Source organism: Sceloporus occidentalis, unplaced genomic scaffold (genome assembly GCF_023333645.1).
Source record: "Sceloporus occidentalis isolate IW3139 unplaced genomic scaffold, rSceOcc1.0.p SCAF_2, whole genome shotgun sequence".
Taxonomy (NCBI): Eukaryota; Metazoa; Chordata; class Lepidosauria; order Squamata; family Phrynosomatidae; genus Sceloporus; species Sceloporus occidentalis.
The window spans coordinates 185,494,768-185,514,810 of NW_028316982.1; the positions used below are offsets into that span (position 1 = coordinate 185,494,768).

Here is a 20,043-nt window from a genome sequence, read left to right on the forward strand (position 1 = left end):
ATTTGAGTTTATAATATCTTGAATGCAATTTTAGGTTTTCTGTTATGGGTCTTTGCTACACTTTGCCACAGGCTGAATGGAGTTTATATATTGGCACCATGACATATTCGGATTTCAAAGCACTCTCCATCCCTAACTGAATGACCATTTCCATTTTACAAAAGTCTTTTACAAAAGGTAATCAGAAGGTTGGCAGTTAGCAAGATGTGACATTAATTGCACCTAGCTATTTCAAATTTCTCTGTGTTACTGAAAATAAAGTTTGTAAAATTCCAGTTATTTTTTCTTAACACAAGCAGTTTTTACCATGGAAATAAGATGTTTCAAAATTTTGCTTTCTGCATCATATGTCTGTCTTATCTGAAGACAGATTGATCGGTGCTTTTGTACTTCTATTTCTTCAGAAAGCCTTTTCATGGGATTCACTGGGGCAGTCTTGTAAAAATTCAGAGCAGGCATCTTTCTTGATGTTGTTACCATAGCAATTCTGAGAGAGAAAACTGATTATATAAACTTCATTGACAGTGTTTTTACATAAAGGTTACATAGCCTGGCTCAGATCAACAAGCTTGGAATTGAGGCCATCATGGAAACAATAAGAAGCTCTTTACACACAGTTTAGCAACATAAAGCCCTATCAGAAACCATCAAAATGCCCTTGCTGGTATGGAATGGACCACCCAAAAGCATATACCAAATGAAACCTAGGTTGTTTTTGCTGCAACAGACTGATGGTCCCTACCCCAGAAATATATCCAACATCCTACTCCAGTCAAATAGACCTTAAAGGCACAAGATCCTGTCTGATCTTCAAAGTTAAACAGGGTCAGCCCTGGTTAGTACTTGGATGGGGAACAGCCAATGAATACCAGGTGCTGTAGGCTGTATTCAGAGGAAGGAATTGGCAAAACCACATCTGAGTATTCCTTGCCTAAGAAACCCTTATGAAATTCACAAGGTTCCCATAACTCAAGATATGACTTAAAATCACATACACATACAGTCCTATATAGGCTGTTAACCTAATATCACTGATACTAATATAATTTATATAAAACATTATAGTTTGTTTTCTGTTGATCTACTGATCATCTTCAGCTGTGGTTCAGATTAAAAGTACAGTCGCATCTTGAATGTAGTTTATGTAATTCAAGCTCCATGAAAAAGCAATATACCATTGGGCAATGCTCTTTTGATAGTTTATGTGTCACTTGGGGCATCTGGTTGCTATCTCTAACATATAAAACCCAACGATCATGATAAGAAGCAGGAAGGAAAATTGGGCCTGCATTGAGACATATGGAATTGTTTGGTGGTCAGCCATTCATTGCTTCGTTGCAGTGCAAAAACATATTACAAGATACTGTTTTTGATTATTGGGTGTAAAAATATTTAGATTTAGATCACCTATTTGTTAGCCTTCTTATCTAAAGTACAAGAAAATTCTGGTATTTTTGTTGCCATAGTGATAAAAATAAATGTCATGGATCCTTTTTGCTCTGTGAATGGAAGCAGTTTTTCTTCACAGAAGGAGGGTCACACTGGTGCAAGGACCCCTTCCATGAACACATCTCTTCTGTGAAAGTTAGGACCCACACTAACATGCATTTAAAATGTATCATCTGTGAAACAGTGTTCCTAATCTGCAAGATGGTTATGCACTAGCCATATATTTTGTGTTCAAAGTCAACTATTTATCCTGTAAATCCTGAGATACAAGGGTTCCTCAGATTTGACTTGTGACTAATGTAGTTAAGTCCAGACACTCACACCATTTGCTGTTTAACCTTTTGCGCTGACATACGTGGTGTCACCACATTTCACACCATTACATACTTTGCTAAAGGAACAATTATCATGCGTCATGAGATGACAGGCATTTCCCTATCCCCTTTCAAAGCATACTTTGCATCAGGTGGAACCGGGGATGGGGCAAACAGTAATTGCTTACCCTAAGTAATTTATTGTATAATATCCTGCTAACATAAAATATATCCCAGAGTTTTATTCTATTACTTCGATACAAGACACACTGCATAAATAATCTAGTGTGAGACTTCTCTGTTTAGCCTTCTCTGTAAGAGAGCCACAATAAACTACAATTCCCAGGATTCCCTAGCACTGAGCCAGGGCAGTTAAAGTGGTCCCAAACTGGATTATTTATGCAGTGTGTTTTGGACACTAGTCTCTAAAGTGAAGAAAACTAAAAAAAAACTACCATCATAATGCATTTGAGATCATTTTTGAAAATAAAGAGTGCTTCTTCTTATAAAATAATTATAACTGATTTATTATACATGACCCTTGCATAAAAGTAACAAGTTCTTTTGTTCTGTAATGCTTAAACCAAATGAGCTAGCACATACACTATTTCAAAGCATGGTAATTTTCTGCTAATTTTCTGTTGATTTTATTTATATTATTTTTTCTCTTTTCTTTGTACTCTTTGTCAATAGCTGTCTCTTATGATCTCCAGGTAAGATACTTGTTTGGATGTTTCTTCCCTTTGAAATGATCAAGGACTTATGTAATTCATAACGTGCCAGCTACAAATTGTAAACCATTTATGAAATTTCAGGGATGACTTTTAAGCAAGTTTAACTGTAACTGCTCTGTCAAATCTCAGTTAAGGTGACTTTTAAGGATTCTGTGACAGATAATTTTCTTTCACTTCATTCACTTTCAATTTAATATTCAAAATGTCATCACACCTTTCATATTTTTATCGTGAAATTTGAAAATATGCATTATTTTCTATCCTTCCATTCAAAATGGTTAAACAAAGAACTCAAGGTTCACTGTGGACATTCCAGATTTAAGACACATTGCATTGGCTCCAAGCTGCTGGTGTTTATTTTATCTCAATCATGGTTTCAGTATCTTTGTAGGCAGGAGGAAAACAAAAGGTATTTTTAATGGTTTTGTAACTCTGGGGATATGATGGGTATTGCAGATGGAGGTCCTGTGAGCAATTGGTTCCTGAATCTAACTGATAAGTTGTTTGTCTGTTCTGGGTGTGAGGAATTCCCTCTGAAAGAGCAGATTTGTAGTCCTGTATCCATCTTTGTGTACTTAGGAAACCCAATTGAACATGGCAGTTTAGAGGTCTTGCTACTGGCTTTGACTGACACATCTGGTGTAGCAGTTCTTGAAAAGGAATAGTTTGGTCACTGTTCTACAAGTGCTAGTGACTGCAAGATTAGGTTACTGCAGTGAGGTTGCCCTTAAAGTTGGTCTGGAACTAGCAGCTAATGGAGTTGTTGGAACTTGCTTTCATGAGAATGTAATATTTTTGCTGCAGAAGCTGCATTAGGTGCCTCTTTTCTACCAGTTTTAAAGTTTAATAAGGCCTTTGTTGTATAAAGTTTGTTGTAGAAAGCCCTTAACTATTTGGGATGCCAATATCTGAGATTATACCTTCTCCCTTATTAACCTGTCCCTTCACTGTGAGAGCCAGAAGAGATGTTCCTGATAATTCTGCATAGACCTGATTTTTGGAGATCTCTGGGGGCTGGGCTTTTGAAGTAATGGCTCCCACATGCTGGAATCCCTTTCTAGTTGACATTATGTCCAGCATTTGCAAAATACATTTTTATTCATTTATTATTTCAAATACAAACCTATTTTTCCTAATTCTGTATACAATCCAATAATTTTAAAATGTAGAGCAGTTTTATCAATATTGCTAATGCACAGCTGTCACAAAACCAGCTCCTCTCCACATGCACAGAAAGCTACCTTAATGGATAGTTGGATGATTTCTGAGCCAGGTTTTTCCTGTCACTTGGCCAAATGTAGTCAAATACTTGTGTGTTCAACTTTTACCTTGTTTAGCTTATTACATCTAAGGAGGAAATGTTCTATAGCATGAAGAAATTTTAAATGCCTCTTTGAGAGATGAGTTGAGGCCATCTTCTTTAAAAGAAATTGTACTTAAAAGAAACTATACTTCTTCAGAACCCTTTTGAAGAAATCTAATCTAAACCATAATGAAAGAAACTCCGGATGGCAATAGTTCACAAACCGTTCCTGGTCAGGTTGGAGGTTGTCTACTATTTCTAGAGTCCCTTTGGTGAAGCGTATTTTCAAGGAACAATCTTCCAGTACCACCTTACCATTCAGGGAGGAATGGAACTGAAAAACATTGCTGATGATATTGAAAACAACTGCATGGACAACAGAACTTACAGGAGACACTTCACCTATTGTACGCTTAGAAAACATCATAATACACAGTGAGCCAGGTACCTTTAGTTCCAAAACTAGGCCTATTTCTAGAGTCTCTTGGATGAAATGTATTTTCTGGATTTCAGTTTTCAGGCGTAGTTTTGGAACTCTAGGTACCTGGCTCACTGTGTGCTATGATGTTTTCTAAGGGTACAATACGTGAAGTGTCTCCTGTAAGTTCTGTTGGCCACACAGTTGTTTTCAGTACCATCAGCAATGGTACAGTTCTTCAAAAGCTACCCAGGTTAGTGTTGGAGGCACTGTTTTTCAGTTCTATTCCTTCTTGGAATAAGGTGTTACTGGAAGATTGTTCCTTGACCACTTGGCAAAGGTGTTTTGGACTCCAGCAAGAATCTATTCATTTTTCCCATAGATCATCTGGAGATTTAGACTAATGTCTTATCATTATATAGATGACATTCAACTCTGTTTCTCTTCATCAAAGTTTGGTAAGGTTTTTGGTGGACCTAGTTCATGTATGGATCTGGTAATGGACTTGATGAGAACAAATGAAGAGATGCTTTAATTTAGCACTGTTGTTAGATCATAAGTGCCCAGCATGGCTCAGAATACTACAGTATAAGTTCAGACTGTTAAATATGAATTGTGATCCTATCAAGAGAAGTGGCCTTGTTTATCCATGCTCTGAAACACATGGATTATTTAAATGGTTCAAATAGTTGTGCCTTTAAAAACTTCCAGTTATTCTATGATAGGGCTACAGGATTACTAAGACCAGATAGTTTCAGCATATTGTGCCAGTTTTCTCTAGTGGTTTCTGTTCTATTTCCAGATTGCATTGACATTTAAAGTCCATAAAACCAGATTAGGGGAAGGTTCACCTTTTCTCACATGTACATATCCAAACAGTAAAATCATATCTGGAGGCTTTTCTCTGTGTAAGGAGAAACTAAGTGAAAAGCCTTGTGAGTATAAAATGAAGGGCAGTAGATGGTTACTAGGAAGAGGGTCTTTTCATACCTACTTGTGAGAGAACAATAAACGGAAAATTCAGTGGCATTTATTTATTTATTTCCAGGATTTCCTGGACATATATATGCCTGAGGAAACACCTACAGGATTGTACAGTTTGAGTCTCCCTAATTCAAAATGCTTGAGACCAGGCCTGTTTTGGATTTTGGATTTTAAAACAAATTATTGGGAGGAGGAATACCTTTATTTTCATATACATACATACTGAGAAATCTTAGACATGGGGTCCAGGTTTAAACGCAAAATTCATTTATGCTTATATACTTAATTCACATAGCCAGAAGATATTTTATACAATATTTTAATAATTTTGTACATGACACAAAGTTTATATACACTGAACCATCAGAAAGCAAAGGTGTTACTGTTTTTTGGAATATTTCAGAATTCTGAGTAAGGGAGACACAACCTGTAATGTAAAGTAGATAGAATTACTGCAGTGAATGTCTAATTTGTGATGATCCTACAATGATCCTATTGAACACAGCTTGACTTATTCTACATAAACATAAACATATATAGAATTCAGCTGAAAGCATGAGGCATTATATTTATTGATTAAACATTTTGAAGATTATGATATTAAAATGATACCCTCAAAGTACATGGGCTCTGATTAATTGGGTGGATAGATTAATCTGAATTAAGATTCTGAACCAAGGTTATCAACTGTTGTTTATAAGAGGATTTATGATACTTGTGCTAGCCTCCACAAATGTATTCTCTAAATATGTTTATGCTCTAAGGTTTCCAGAGAAATTTAAGTGTAGTTGACTCATTCCTGTCTTTGTGAGTATTCTGATCACAAACAGCAGGCCTCCCAACCTAAATCCTGTAAGCTGAATGCACTCACCTGATCATTTGTGGCCAGTTAAACAAATTCTAAGCATCCACTGTTCATTACACAAACATAAGTGAAAATGTGTGCAGACCCAGTGGTTCTCAACCTTCCTAATGCCGCGACCCTTTAATACAGTTCCTCATGTTGTGGTGACCCCCATCCATAAAATTGCGGTGTCTCAGTTCCTAAGACCACTGGAAATATGTGTTTCTGACCCACAAGTTGAGAACCGCTGCTTCATTGTGATATGTTAATGACATGGGAGTCAGTGCATTAGAATTTTCTTTCTGTATTTCCAGAGTAACATAATGAGCCCTACTTTTAGTGGTGAGCTCCCGTACTGCAACTACTAACCAGGGTAGTGTCACTTTCTAAGAATGATGGAGCTGGCATTGTAAGGCTCCTTTCATATGATGTGAGTTTTGCCACATTACCCAGGAGCACAAAAAAGATCTTATCACCAACATCAAGTGCTGGCAGGGGGGCTAAGATCTGTTCTAAACCTGTAAATGTGTAGTAAGGAAAAATATAAATCACTACATCTGTTTTGCTCTGTTCCTCCTCTTCCTGGATTCAGAATCCTTGGAGTAGTGAAAGTAAGCTGGCATCAGCCTAATACAGCCATGTACTATGCCAGTCTACATTGGACATTTCCTCATTGGATCACTGACTTGCTAGGGGGTGTGAAAACCACGTATGTTATATTGCTGCTGCTGTTGCTGCTAAACATTGCCAAGAATATAGGGATAGAACAGATGTAGAATGGAGTAAAGAAATCAGAGGAATGAAATGAAGAGGTTGAAAAATAAGGTGAGGCAGGGGGAAGGAAAGAACTAGAAATGTAAAAAGTCCTGTAGTCATGCTGAGAAAACATGCCAAGAAAACCATCAGGGGGAGAGAAACCAATGTAGTGAGAGTATTAGTTTTTGTATGAGTTCTATCACTGAAGATTAGTTCTAAGTTCAATAGGTTTATGTAATAAGACTTTGTTATCATCTTCCTTTTTTAATAATATGGAATATTACATTACCTTATGCTATTTTTGCTATCCCAATGTACCATTTTTGTCTTGAGGGAATATGGTCAGCCTAGTTCACACTCAACAAATTTCTCTGTGGATGAGAAAGACTGGCCAAGCCTGGAGTTTGAAGTAAATTTTCTTTTCTTGAAATTGTAGTCAAGCAATGGCAATTGCAGACTTTTGTCACAGTGACTGGGCTTTGGATGAAGATCTGGCATAGATAATAAGGATAAGTATGGTAATATCATAGGGTTGCATACATTGTCTTAATAATTATTTCAACATGCTCTGCAGGAAAGACCGGTAACATTTTCTCCATGCTACAGCTGAAGAGCCAAGACCAAGGAGCTAGTGGCAGCACACAAGTTTTTGGTTGAGCTTAGATTTGACCCAGGAACCTCCCAGCTCACACTCTTAGCTATTCTGCTAAAACAGTTCTCAAACCAAAATGGGAAAGCAAATTGCATTAAGTTTCTCATCACTTTTTTAGCCCATCTTTTGAAGGAACCACTCCACTCCAAAATTATAAATGTATTCCCAATATTAGTAATAAATAAATAAATAAATAAATAAATAAATAAATAAATATTATTTTATGCCTCCCCTGTGCACAACAAGGCAACTTACAACATTAAAAAGATATATATGATGAGAGATAGTGAAGTGCCATTAATAATTAACACAGTAGGCATGTTTATCTACCGTGTTGATAATTTTAAAGGAATTTCATGACAAATACATTCATATCAAGACCAGAAAGAGATGTGTTTGACTAGTCTATTGTTTATTCATCTTTCTTTACTAGTCAGTTTGTTGACACTGGAAAGAATCAATTTTTGATCTAGTATATTTTTATTGAAGCATATAGGAAATATATACTACCTGGAATACCATGTGAGCACTGATGAGGTCCAGCAGTTCTGGATTTACCCATTAGTTTCAGTGTACGCTACAAAATCCTGTAGTCAGGAGGGAACATATACACAGAGCTTCCTGTTCAAATAATGTGTGTCTAGGTGGTCCTTGTCTCTTGATGATCCGAAGAGACTAGGATTTGAGTCATACAGTGCAATCCAGTGCACATTTACTTAGAAGTAAAACTCATTGATTGAGGTCCCAAACAGACCAGCAGTAAGCGGCTGTGTGGGGGCATGGAGTTTAGATGATGCATGTCTCGATGCTGTTCCCAAGCTGGCATCACGCCGCCTGCCCAACCAGATGGCGGGCAGCATTGTGATGCTCCAGCAGCACAGCGTTTATACACCACATGCTGCAGGAGTGTTGTAAAGCTGTGGCAGCAGCTGAAAGGGCACTCTTTTGCCGGCTCAAAGAGGAGCAGCATATTGTTGCCTCTTTTTGAGCCGGCAAATAGCACTCAAGAAAAAAGCCAAGTAAGCATTCTCCAGCTTGCAGTTTAAACAGGCTATTTGTGCTCACATAATGTGTTGTTGTTATGTGCCTTCAAGTCATTTCTGACTTATTGTGACCTTAAGGCAAATTTATCAAAGAGTTTTTTGGGGCTGAGAGTGTTTGACTCACCCGAGATTACCCAATGGGTTTCCATGGCTGAGCAGGGAATCAAATATTGTTTTCCAGAGTTGTAGTTTAGTGCTCGAACCACTAGACCATGTTGGCTCCTCACATACTGTACTTCTTCTTTATTGTCTCACCAAGGATAATAACATACTGGCAGTTTCCCTTCTGTCATGCTTTCAGTTTGAGTGAGTTGTATAACATATAGTCATACTGGCATTTTTAAAAAAGAAAAATCCTGGGGGAAAAAGAAAAAAGAAAAATCCTACACTGTTGGCAGATAAGATGGGCAAGGAACTTGTGACCCTGTAGAAGTTACTGGACTCTAATTCCCATCAAGGCTAGGAATGTCAAAAACTGTATTCTGACTAAATCTAGAGGACCAGCGATTCCCCACAATAAATGAAACAGAGCAATGGGCATACTCTTAAAAGTACACATCACAGTTCTGAGCAGCTTACAATCAAAAATCCCACTTTGTTCAAATCAGTGTTTATAGGGTCAGAACATGAGAGAGCTCCATTGTCTCCACAAAGTGTAGCACTATATGAGCTGTAGATTAATAATTCATTTCTGAGACTATAAGAAAGAAGAATAATCTGCTTTTCTCTTTGATATTTTTAGAAGAATTGGAGCCAATAATTTGACTCTGGAAGATTGTATTTGTTCATAATGTGACAAATTAATTTACAAGATGGGGTACTGATTGTGACTGTCTTGTGAGTTGCCTTTTGCTAGAAACATGCAGCAGACCAACAATTTCCACAATATTCACAATAACTATCCCACCCAAAGAACGAACAACACTAGGGGTGGACAGCACAAAATCTGCAGGCTGTATGTACTCCTGTCCATTTGGGGACCTTTCCAAAGCCCTCCAAGAGTCCTCTATCCCTACCTCAAAGTAAACAGGAAAAAAGGGTGTTTTACCTTTAAAAATGCTAATTTCCCTTTAAAACAAGGTGTGGATTCTCCTTGTGTCTTGTTTACAAGCACTGTTCACACACATAAGCACTAGTCTTGCAAACAACACACATATCAAAGAGTATGACCCTTGTTTTCACATGACTTTGGTGCCTTTAAAGTTTAAAATAATAATCACTAATTTGGGAGAGGAACAGTGCAGCCCCCAATAGCAGATGCAATGCAGCCCCTCACATACACCTGGAAGTTGCTCTTTTATATATTTTTCTATAGGCATATGAGGGCATCAACACTATAAAAATAATGCAGTTTGACAGCACTTTAAGTGCTGTAGCTCCATGCTATGTAATCCTAAGATTTGGAGTTTTTCAAGGTCCTTAGCCTTCTCTGCCAAAGACTGCTGATGCCTCACAAAATCAAAGGATTCTGTACGATGATGCCATAACTGTGAAAGTGGTGTCAAACTGCATTATTTCTACAGTGTAGATACACTCATGGTTTAGTGTATTAATTTTTGTCGCATTTGAATTGTTAATATTTATCTTCACTCCAGGTTACAATGACAAAATTTGAAAACGCTGCTTTATACTGTTTCTTGAAATCTGTGTAGCTCATTTCCTCCGTGTCTTGCAGCTGAAACTCTAGAAGAAAAGCCTGCAGATTCTTTACAAGATTTGTACCGGTCTTTGGAATTAGCTAGTTTGACACCCTTGGGAGATCTGCAAATATCTACCAAGATGGAGTACAAGAAGTTTTTTATCAAGCGATGCAATGATCCAGTGATCAATGAAAAATTGCACCAGCTGCGAATTCTGCAAAGCACTTTAAAGGTGAGTTAAGGAGGAGGAACCAAATCTCACAAAATCATATGGTTCACAGAATTCAAAGAATGTATTGCATGTATTAGAGATATAGTCACTCAGGCACTGGAAAATGCTATGGACATAAACCATCCACAATGCCAGATAGTTAGGTTTTTGTTTTACACCATTTTCAGTTCCAGTTTTCAGGTGTCTTCATCCACAAACAGTTCACCTGCTTTTGGTTCATGCAGTTTCTGAATGATGGCCATGCTGTGGATATTCAGATATTGACATGACGTTTTTATAGTTTAGAACACACGAGGATTTGGCTTGCTTTCTAAAATTTCTGACCATTTCCATTATGAAACCCAAGTGCTTAGCCTTAAGTATTCTGCTTTCTGCCTGTACATGTTAAATATTGTGACAGCCATGGGTTTCCCAAATGTCAGGGGGAATTCCAGTGCATCTGATATAGAGGGTTAGAATTCACAAAAGCCAGTACCAAAGAAAACGTGCTACCCATTAAAATGTCACAAGACTATTTAGTGTTTTAGATGTGACAGACTAATACAACTATTCCCTGCAATCTCTTCAAATTCTTAGTTGGGTGTATGTGTGTGTATATTTGATCCCACCAGTTCTCTTTGTGTTTTGTTAATTGACCTTTTCTCTCATTTTCCCCTACAGTGCCCTCTTCTCAAACTTTCTTTCCTTTCTTCTTGAATTCTGCTCACCCTTTTACTGGTGCATGCATGGGCACATACTTTTACTAGTATGGTCCCAAAAAATATGCATTCCTCCAGCTTTAAGTTGGTTGTCACTAATTTAGAATCAATGTTTGTCAAAGTACCAAAGATGGGTTTTTGTTTGCTTACCTTTAAAAAAACAAAAACAGCTAAGAACTTTCCAGTTTTCTTGCCAGGAAAGTGTTAGCTTGTGTCTTTTAAAAATGCTTTCAATGAGGAAGAATGGTTATTTGCTATTAAAATGAAACGCTAAAGACACAGTAGATCCATTCTTGCTCATTTCTAATTTGATTTTTTCTTGTCTTTCAGGCCAGAGAAGAAGAAGTAGCCATCATAGATAAAGTTCTGGATAATCCAGACTTGACATCTAAAGACTTTCAAGACTGGAAACAAATGTACCTTGATCTCTTCCTGGATAATTCACAGAACAATCCCTCGGAGGACCCTGTAAATGACTCCGATGAAGTTGATGCACTTCTAGACTCTCTAGCACATACTCATTCCTACATTGAAACGCACGTATAAAAAGAAAGAAAAACATGTCAGGTTTTCATTTTAACTCTATTCAGCTTTCCAGATCTTTACTTAAGTACACAGAGTAGCTTTTATAAAAAACCTACAGGAGATCTATTTTAATGTTTCTGATATGAATTCAGTACAATTTCCATGTCATTGTGTGAAGAAACTTATATACTTTTTATGCTGCTGATGTTCATTTTGTTTATGTTTACAAACACTGGCTGTGATCCAAAGGACTGTGCAGTCATCAGAAAGAATCATGCACAGAACTTTTATTGTTGAAGAGCCAAGATGCTTTTGAAACTGAAGAGAAACATATATCTGGCTTCTTTGGATCGTAACCATTGTATTTATCATTTTTTAAAAGAAAACTTTCTGAATAGATATTTTGGAGTATTGCCTTGATTTATCAAGGGAAAGTTGGCATAAGAGCACCGTTTTACTACTGAAAGTCAATCTGTTTCCTATTTAGTAGTATATAATTGTTGTTAAGAGTTACATTTTCAAAGTGCAGCTTTTGTTTTGGCCAGTGTGACAATTAAACTTTTATATTTGGTGGAATATTTTAGATATTTTCATAAATTACAGAAAAAGTGTAGTGCTGTGATATGGACAGCATTTTAAAGAAAAGAGTCAGGGAATAAGAGAAAAGGGACTTTCACAATAAGATATGAAATGGTTAAAGCTTCATTTTTACAGTCTTTTGATGGATTAGTAGACAATCTATAGCACAGAATCGAGGACAAGGGCTGTGTTTGTTTCACTTTCAACACAGATTTTTAAACATGTACAACAGAACTATCTTATTAACCCTTTGTTGGTCTCTTCATATTTACATACAGATTTTTTTGTATTGTATTGTTAAGGCATTTTTGTATTGTTAAGGCACCTTTTCTTTTAAGTCAACATTTTAACTGTTTGGAATTTGTCAGCTCAAGGTAATTCATGCTTTGAACTTAGAAAAACACTGAAAATTCTGGTAAGAAGTAAGGTGAAAACATAATAAAGGGACACAATTCCCCCCTTACTAGAAATCACCCCCCTTTTTTTTTCTTGTTTGTTTTTGTTTGTCTGAGAAGTTGTTTGTTTTTGAGGGTGGGCATTATCAATAAAGTGTATGAATTCAACAGATTAATTTTAAAAAGCATCAGATTCACACACAAACCAAATATTCTTGCTGTATTTTTAAAAAGACATTCCCAGAAGTCCCTTCAAATAGTTTAAATTGCACATGAGATGGTGAACACTACAAAGTGTAAGTGGGACTTTCACATATCCAAAGTCATATCCCCAATTGTATGCCATGGAAAGTTGATTAGCACCGAAATAGCTAGACCGTAGCCAGCAAATCTTCAACAGTAGCATTTTTCTCTATTATTGACACCATTCATTTATGTATTAGTTCTTGAAAAATTACTTTCAAGAAGGTCATTTTTCTCTCAGATTGCTTACATCCCCATTTATTCCTACAGTCATTTCATCTTTTTATTTTATTTTAAGTGTAGATTTGCAGTTATTATTTTAGATTTTAAAGCAGTTGCAGCATAGGCATTTTGAGTGTGAACTGACATAGCATAGTGATACTATTATTTAAAGGTGTGGTTTGGTGTGAGTGTGTAGTCCCACCTCTCACCATTACTTGGCTGTCTGTTTCTGAGCTTTTCCAAATGAAGGGATCCTCACACTAGCTATCAAAAGGCACTGTGCAGCCAATGTGCCCCCCCCCCCCCCGCCCTTTTTCATGATATGAGCAGACAAAAGAAGCCATGGGAAAATGAGGGAGAGTTACGAGTGACAGATAGTGATATCTAAAGGTCCCCATAAATGTTGGTGAATTATACAGGATGACGGCATGATAAAAATTCATCTGTAACATTCCTCTTCCTCCTCCCCTTGTTGTAAAACTTTATCCTTTGTTCAGAAACTCCTGGAGTTGAAAACGTTGCAGACTTAGCTAGTTTCAAAGGGATAATGAGATATCATTGACCAGAAAGTTGTTCACTTTACCTCATTTTTGGTTTTAAACTGTAGCTGAAGTGGAGAGTTGAAATGGTAAACCATTAGAATATGTGTGTATGCATATCTATTAGAGTGACTTAAAACCCCAGGCACACTTGAATAGGATCTTATTGTGTCCAATAGCTCATGGATTGCACTGCAGTGTGAGAGGCTGGGGTTCAATGAATGCTGAATGATATGATTCCATGATGCTATGTTAGCACTGGCATTCAATTGGATATTGCCCTGTTCTGTAGAAAAATATTTTGGCCTCTGCTTTTTTCAGCAGTTATGAAACTAAATACATAGAACGCAGACATGTTTCTCTACCTGCTGCCCCATAGATGCTTTAGACTACAACTCTCATAATTCTTTACCGTTGGCCTGGGGTTGATGCCCAACACATCTGGAGAGCATCATGTTAGGAGAAGTAATACACTGCCTTGTTCAAAACTGGTATACATCATCTAATATGCACCCAGTGGGGGAGAGGAGTTAAAACAGTAGGAGAGATGGATTAAAACAGGGCTTTTCTCCCTTGACCTCTGGGTAATGTTCCATGGCATGAACAAGCTGCATATCTAGTTCATCTTCAAAGAGTCTTTTGGACTGTAGCTCCCAGAATCCCCTAGCCAACATGGCATTACTGCTTTGACCTATGCTTCTCTTTTGGACTACAACTTCCAGAATTGCACAACCAGCATAGCCATTGCTGTGGATTTCTGGGAACTCCAGTTCAAAAAAGTTACTTTTCCAAGCTCTGTCCCATCAGCAATAGTACATGATATAAAAGAGAAAAGGATGTATGAAGTTTCCTTGGCATAACTGATCAGTGTGACAAGGCAATCAGTTGCACAATTAGCCCTCACTTGCACTAGCTTTTGCATCTTAATAGCAATTTCATGTTGCTTTTCTTTGGAAAAACTCCAGATGATAAACCCTGGATGCTTGCAGAAGACTTTTTATTATCTTTCTGCCAGTTGCTTCTCACATGGCAAGAAGTCGGCTGCATTTTCACAGACCATTGTATGCCACAGAATTGGTCCTGAGACACCCTAGTTGATATTGCCAATCTCCCAATAATTGAAAATGCAGCTGAAATTGAAGCATTTATGATGAAACCTGTCTGTGCCTGACTAGGGATACAAGAGGCAAAGTCTAAACTGTATGTTTTTGCTCTTTATCATCACCTTGATTTTTGTCATGATTCTGGATGACCAAAAAAAAAAAAAAAAAAAAGATTGCCATGCCGCTTCTTAATGCTTTTCTGCACATGTGAGGAGCTGAGATATGAGCTGATCAATACCTGGGCAAAAATAAGTCTTTTTAAATGAATCTGTCTGAGAAGTTGTACTCTTTCTCTCATCTGGCTTCCAGCTATAGCCTGTTCAGCTCAGTGAATGTACTTTTAAACTTTTAAAGAGCATTATGTGTTCAGCTCTTGGGAGTAAACTAAGGATCAAAGGATTGTCCATTTCTTTTTAACTGTATTTTTCGATTGCAGATGTCTTGCAAACTTTGCACAATTGTACAGGAGAGTGGCCTTTTTACAGCTAATTTTATGTAAATCTGTATTCTGTTGAACCTGAATAACAAACCATGCATTCAGATTTGTATGGAATTTCAGGACCAGTGAAAATGTTTATATCATCTACAAGATTCTGTTTGTATAAACGATTTATTGATTGCATGGCCCGTTTGTTATAATTTGTGATACTTTGTATATTTCTCACATAAAAATGCTTGACCCTGAAATGAATTATCCTATTTATTCCAAATGTTGGGATTTAGTTTCTTCCTTCACTTCATTCTCTCTCTCTCTCTCTCTCTCTCTCTACATTTTAGGAATATATAATACAAACACAGTAGTTAATTTCAAGACATGAGAGCCTGATTGTCAAAATAAAATGACACCTGTACAAGAAAGGTTTGCTTAACAATTCCACCAGCATCCTGCTATACGTATATGTACAGTAGTGCCAAAATGCTTTAATCTATTTGAACATTATTACATAATTTCCAGTATAATTGGGAAATCAGTAAACTATAGAAAGGAATTTCTGTAGTGAAATGTAGGCATACTTGATGAAGGGTTCAGATTTGGGCTAAGCACTAGGCATTACACAGTTCCCATTGCTTCAGATGCTTAAAGTATACAGAAAGACCTTCTGTGTTGTGGGGTGGGATTAAGTTATAGATGCTACAATATTCCAATATTCCTGTATATGTTAGTTCAGTTAAATATGATGAGAAGCTGAGATTACTCAAGGCTTCCCACAGTGTGTAGATGTCCTGGAAACACGTGACAACCTACAGCTTCCAATGTACGTACACAAGCTAATATAAATACATGCTTGACAGTGTGCTTTTTTTGTCAGTTTGCCTGTCACACAGTCCTACAAAGCCTTTAGGTTGGCTTACACCATAGAATAAAATACGATCATCCACAGTATCTTACATCATCAACAACAACACAAATCAAAATCAAAAAAGCATATTGGCAACAGATAAAATCCAAGATTAGACACTCATTGAATAGAAAAAAATGTAATTTCCTTTTTTAAAAAAATGTACACATGAATTTTGTATTTCTTCTAATACTGAAGAACTCTCCATGTAGGAGAAGAATAAGGTGCCTCAGTGGACACAGGACCTGTGCTTGGAACAGGTGGCTGCATCTTGTAAGATCAAGCAGCTTGTAACACTGAGCATCGGCAGAGACTTTGGAATGAACGTACTCTCCTTTACGCAGCTGGCTATGCAATGCTGAGACAGAGTGAGACCATGCCAACATAGTCTCAGGACTGGGCTGTCAGGCTGTTTGCATGACAACCTGTTGCTATGTAACTGTTATTCTGCCTGCACATCTTGTTGAAGACAGTGTTATGACTGCCAAGGATAAAAATCCAACCTTATCTTGTAAGATTGTCTATCTTGAAAAGGTCCTGTTGTATTCCTTGTTGTTCTTTCTTCTTTAATGCTAAATATACTGCTTCTATACATCTATGCTGTATACATTTCAGATTAAATGGGATATCCTGTAAAATGAGTTTTAAAATCATAATATATAATTTATACAACTCCTCCCCCTCAGAAATTAAATACTTAAAAGTCTGTTAATCAGTGTAGTTTAAAATGACACAATTTATAAATATCTGACTAAGCAAAAATGTGGAAAGAGGCTCCCCATGCCTTTTTATAGTCAAAAGAAGATTATCACAATCTCTCAAAAGAAATTTGTGTAATATATAATATATGCAATACATGCAGTAGTCAATCTTTACTAGCGTGCTATAGCATGGTGGGAATGTTTAAGAAACCAGCATTTTCCCACTAGTATAATCTAATATACAGGATGGTCTTTCTTGAATAACTATAATTTAAAACACAAATTGGTACAAGTAGCATTCATCCTCATAACAATTAATCTTCTTGATAACTTTATCTTTTTAATTTATTTTCAAGCACTGCTATTATTCTTTGCTACTGTGAGATACACCTACTCCATAAATTTCACCAATAAGAATTGGGGAGGAGGAAACTGAGCTTTTTGGAAAGAACAGTTTCATTCTTCACTTTGAAAATGCCATTTCCAGTTTGAAACTTCAGCACTACTTAAAAGGCAAGAGCAATTGCCTTTCTTTATTTTTTATAAATCCTGATGATTTTATGCCCTTCTGAATTATCTATATGGATCATGTTTCACTGAGTGGTAACCCCACACTCGGTCTCTTTTGTTGTTGAATGTCCTGAATGTCATTCAGTTCAGAAAGCTGTAGCACTGCACACTGCAATCCATACCAAGGCAAGGAGGCTTTGCAGATTTCTTCCCAGCAGTCATTGTCTATATCATAGCCCACCACATCTTGGGTTGGAATCTCCTGGGAATCTTGCCATTTCTTCCCTCCAATGAGAAGGGCAGTTTCCTCCACTACTGCTAAACCATAACTAAATCGGTCATAAACCAGTGGCCTTAAGCGAGTCCACTGATTCTGGTCAGGGTCATATTTTTCAATTTCAGAGAATGGTTCATAAAGTCCTAAAAAGGTAAAAATCGACTCTCGGATTGTGGCCATCTGATGCCCAAATCGAGCAATACTCATTGGGGCTTGCTTTCTCCATTGTCCTTCTAGGGTACTCAGAGCATACAAATCCTTACTTGTATTACTTTGATCCATGTATTTGCCTCCTGATATATAAACAATGTTCTTGCAAACAGTGCCAGCATGGCCATGAATTTTGCCTGGCAAATCTTTAACTTTTGTCCAGGTGTCTCGGCTAATGTTGTAAACTTCAACGGAAGAATGCAGTGATCCATTCTCACCTTGCCCACCAATTGCAATGATTTTGTTTTCTAGGACACAACAAGAAAAGAGACATCTTTTTTCCAGCATGTCAGTAATTTGTATCCATTTGTTAAATCTGGGATCATATCGATGAACTTTGTTTGTAACAGTCAAAGCAGGAATTTGAAGATCTCTCTGTGAATGTTCTGTTTCCCCGCCTAATACATAAAGAAAGTTTCCAACTGTACACACACAATGATTTTGTAATTTGTCTGGCACTTGTGTTAAAATTCGCCATTTGTGGTTGTAAACATCAAAAGCTACCACATCATTGAAAGGCCCTTCATCCACAATCATGCCTCCAAGCAGGATAATCCTTGTCTTCTGATTTCTCAGAGTGCTGTACTTATCTTGCAGAATAGGTTGTCTAAAGATGAGTGAATGATAGTTTATTGCTTTTATAATTAAGCATTTAATGGGGGCTGTTAGAGGCACTTCTGATTGAGTGTAGGTTTTTCTCAGATCTTCAACTGGAATGAGACCATATCTTATGTGTTCCAAAAGGCTAGTTGTGTGTGTTAACCTCAATTTATCATACTTCAGCCACTTTAGTAACAGATCTAGCAAATGGGACTCTTTTACCATGGGTACATCAGGAGATTCTACTATTCCCTTCAGAGAGTGAAAATTCAGTTCCAGCAGTCCTGCCAAATCTAAATCCAGGAGTTTCCAGAGATTAAAAATTAGATATTTTTCTGCTGCAGATAAAGCATCTGGAAGATAGAATTTTGCAGCAACATTGGCACTAAAACAGCAGTTTTCCAGAGTCAGATTATTAGCTAGGAATTGGCTGCACAAGCCAATTGCCTCAGTCACTTGCAGGTAAGTGGCAGCTTCCAAGGTATCTTCCAAACTGGCAAATGACAAAGGCAACCAAGAGGTATAAATAAAATCCAGAACATGCTGTAAACCAGTCGCTGAGATGACTTGCAGATGAATGATGGCAGCCTTGGATTCTTTGGTATAGCTCTTGAACATGGCCCTGAAGTAATCACTGGAACAGGCCAACAGAGACTTGTGGGCAGGGAATTCATTTTCTTTCACCTTCAATAAAATATCACACAACAATCCTTCAGCTCGGAGGGTTTGGTACCGAGAGAGCACAGCGCTACAATGTCCTTTGCAGTAAGATAGGAAATAACTCATGGTATAGAGCCAAATACTCTGAAGCCCTTTTGAAGCACAAAAAGTGAAGCGAAGAAGCTGCAACTGTGCATTAAGTCAACTGTGCAAGGAGGTCTTTGAAGAACACGCAGCAGCTCCTTGAACTGGTGACAAAGAATCCACTTAATATATTGACATCCCTCTCCAATTAAGCGTCCTTCTAGTACATTGTCTCATGCATTCATTCATAAAGCTGATTCTAGTAACAACCTTCAAGCATTCATTTCTCTCACCTCCATGTCCTGCTTAAGGATATAGATGGTCCACAGGAGATGGTATGGCTTGCTTGCACAGCATCAGGTGACAGAGTGGAGAGATAAATGACAGTAAGTGATGTTTTGCCAGCTCAGATATCTCTTGTGGCTCTTCTTTCTCTTTAAGAAGATTAAATAGGTCTTCTGTGACTAACCATGCATCAGGAAGAGAGAAAGAGGACTGAACTTTGCTGCAGCTTTTGCCCAAGCTCTGTATTTCACTCCTAGATAAGTTTAGCTCTTATTCCCCCAGGGCCAACAAGCCGCGTATGGTGATTGCTCCTTGTAGGAAGTCTCAGCTGAAAATCAAATCAGCACCTCCAGATTAGAGTGGGAGGACTTCGTGAACATGTAGACCTTTTAGCCTGGGAGCAGAAAGACAAGCAAAATATGAGGATTAGTCAGTGCTTTAACCTGGCATGCATTTTGGACCCCTTTAGTTCATATGATATCACCATAAGGCACTGAGACCAGAATAGAAGGCAAACACTAGCTCCCTTGTCATAGCTGTCCAAAGGCTGAATTGAGAGGGGCGGGGGAGCAATGGAACGAAGCGGGGAAAGAAGTAATTTTACAAGGACTGCCAGCCAAAATATCTGACATTGAGTGACCCATATGGAAATCATGTGGGTAACACATTTCTTCAGTAGGCTGGCAAAAAATAGAACTGAAGT

The 20,043-nt window shown here is 37.5% G+C and overlaps 2 protein-coding genes and 1 long non-coding RNA gene across 6 annotated transcripts in view; 1 reads left to right on the plus strand and 2 right to left on the minus strand.

Annotated features, from left to right (window-relative positions):
* LOC149319447 (connector enhancer of kinase suppressor of ras 2) overlaps positions 1-14,030 on the plus strand; it is a 197,707-nt gene extending 183,677 nt beyond the window's left edge. For all 4 annotated transcript variants that reach the window (XM_089511732.1, XM_089511734.1, XM_089511733.1 and 1 more), the window contains 2 exons: positions 10,173-10,369; positions 11,398-14,030. In XM_089511732.1, coding sequence (XP_089367858.1) covers positions 10,173-10,369; positions 11,398-11,613 — 413 coding nt within the window. In that variant the 3' untranslated portion in view covers positions 11,614-14,030. The remainder of the gene's footprint in view (positions 1-10,172; positions 10,370-11,397) is intronic.
* Positions 7,095-19,717, minus strand: LOC149319448 (uncharacterized). Its single transcript, XR_016280192.1, has 3 exons — positions 19,349-19,717; positions 11,488-11,591; positions 7,095-7,293 (listed from the first exon to the last, which is right to left on the minus strand). It is a non-coding gene; the product is annotated as an uncharacterized LOC149319448 (long non-coding RNA).
* On the minus strand, positions 16,635-19,356 carry KLHL34 (kelch like family member 34). Its single transcript, XM_089511737.1, has one exon. It carries the CDS (start codon positions 19,095-19,097, stop codon positions 17,301-17,303), a length of 1,797 nt encoding a protein of 598 aa, XP_089367863.1. The 5' UTR covers positions 19,098-19,356; the 3' UTR covers positions 16,635-17,300.
* Positions 19,718-20,043: the final 326 nt, after the last annotated feature.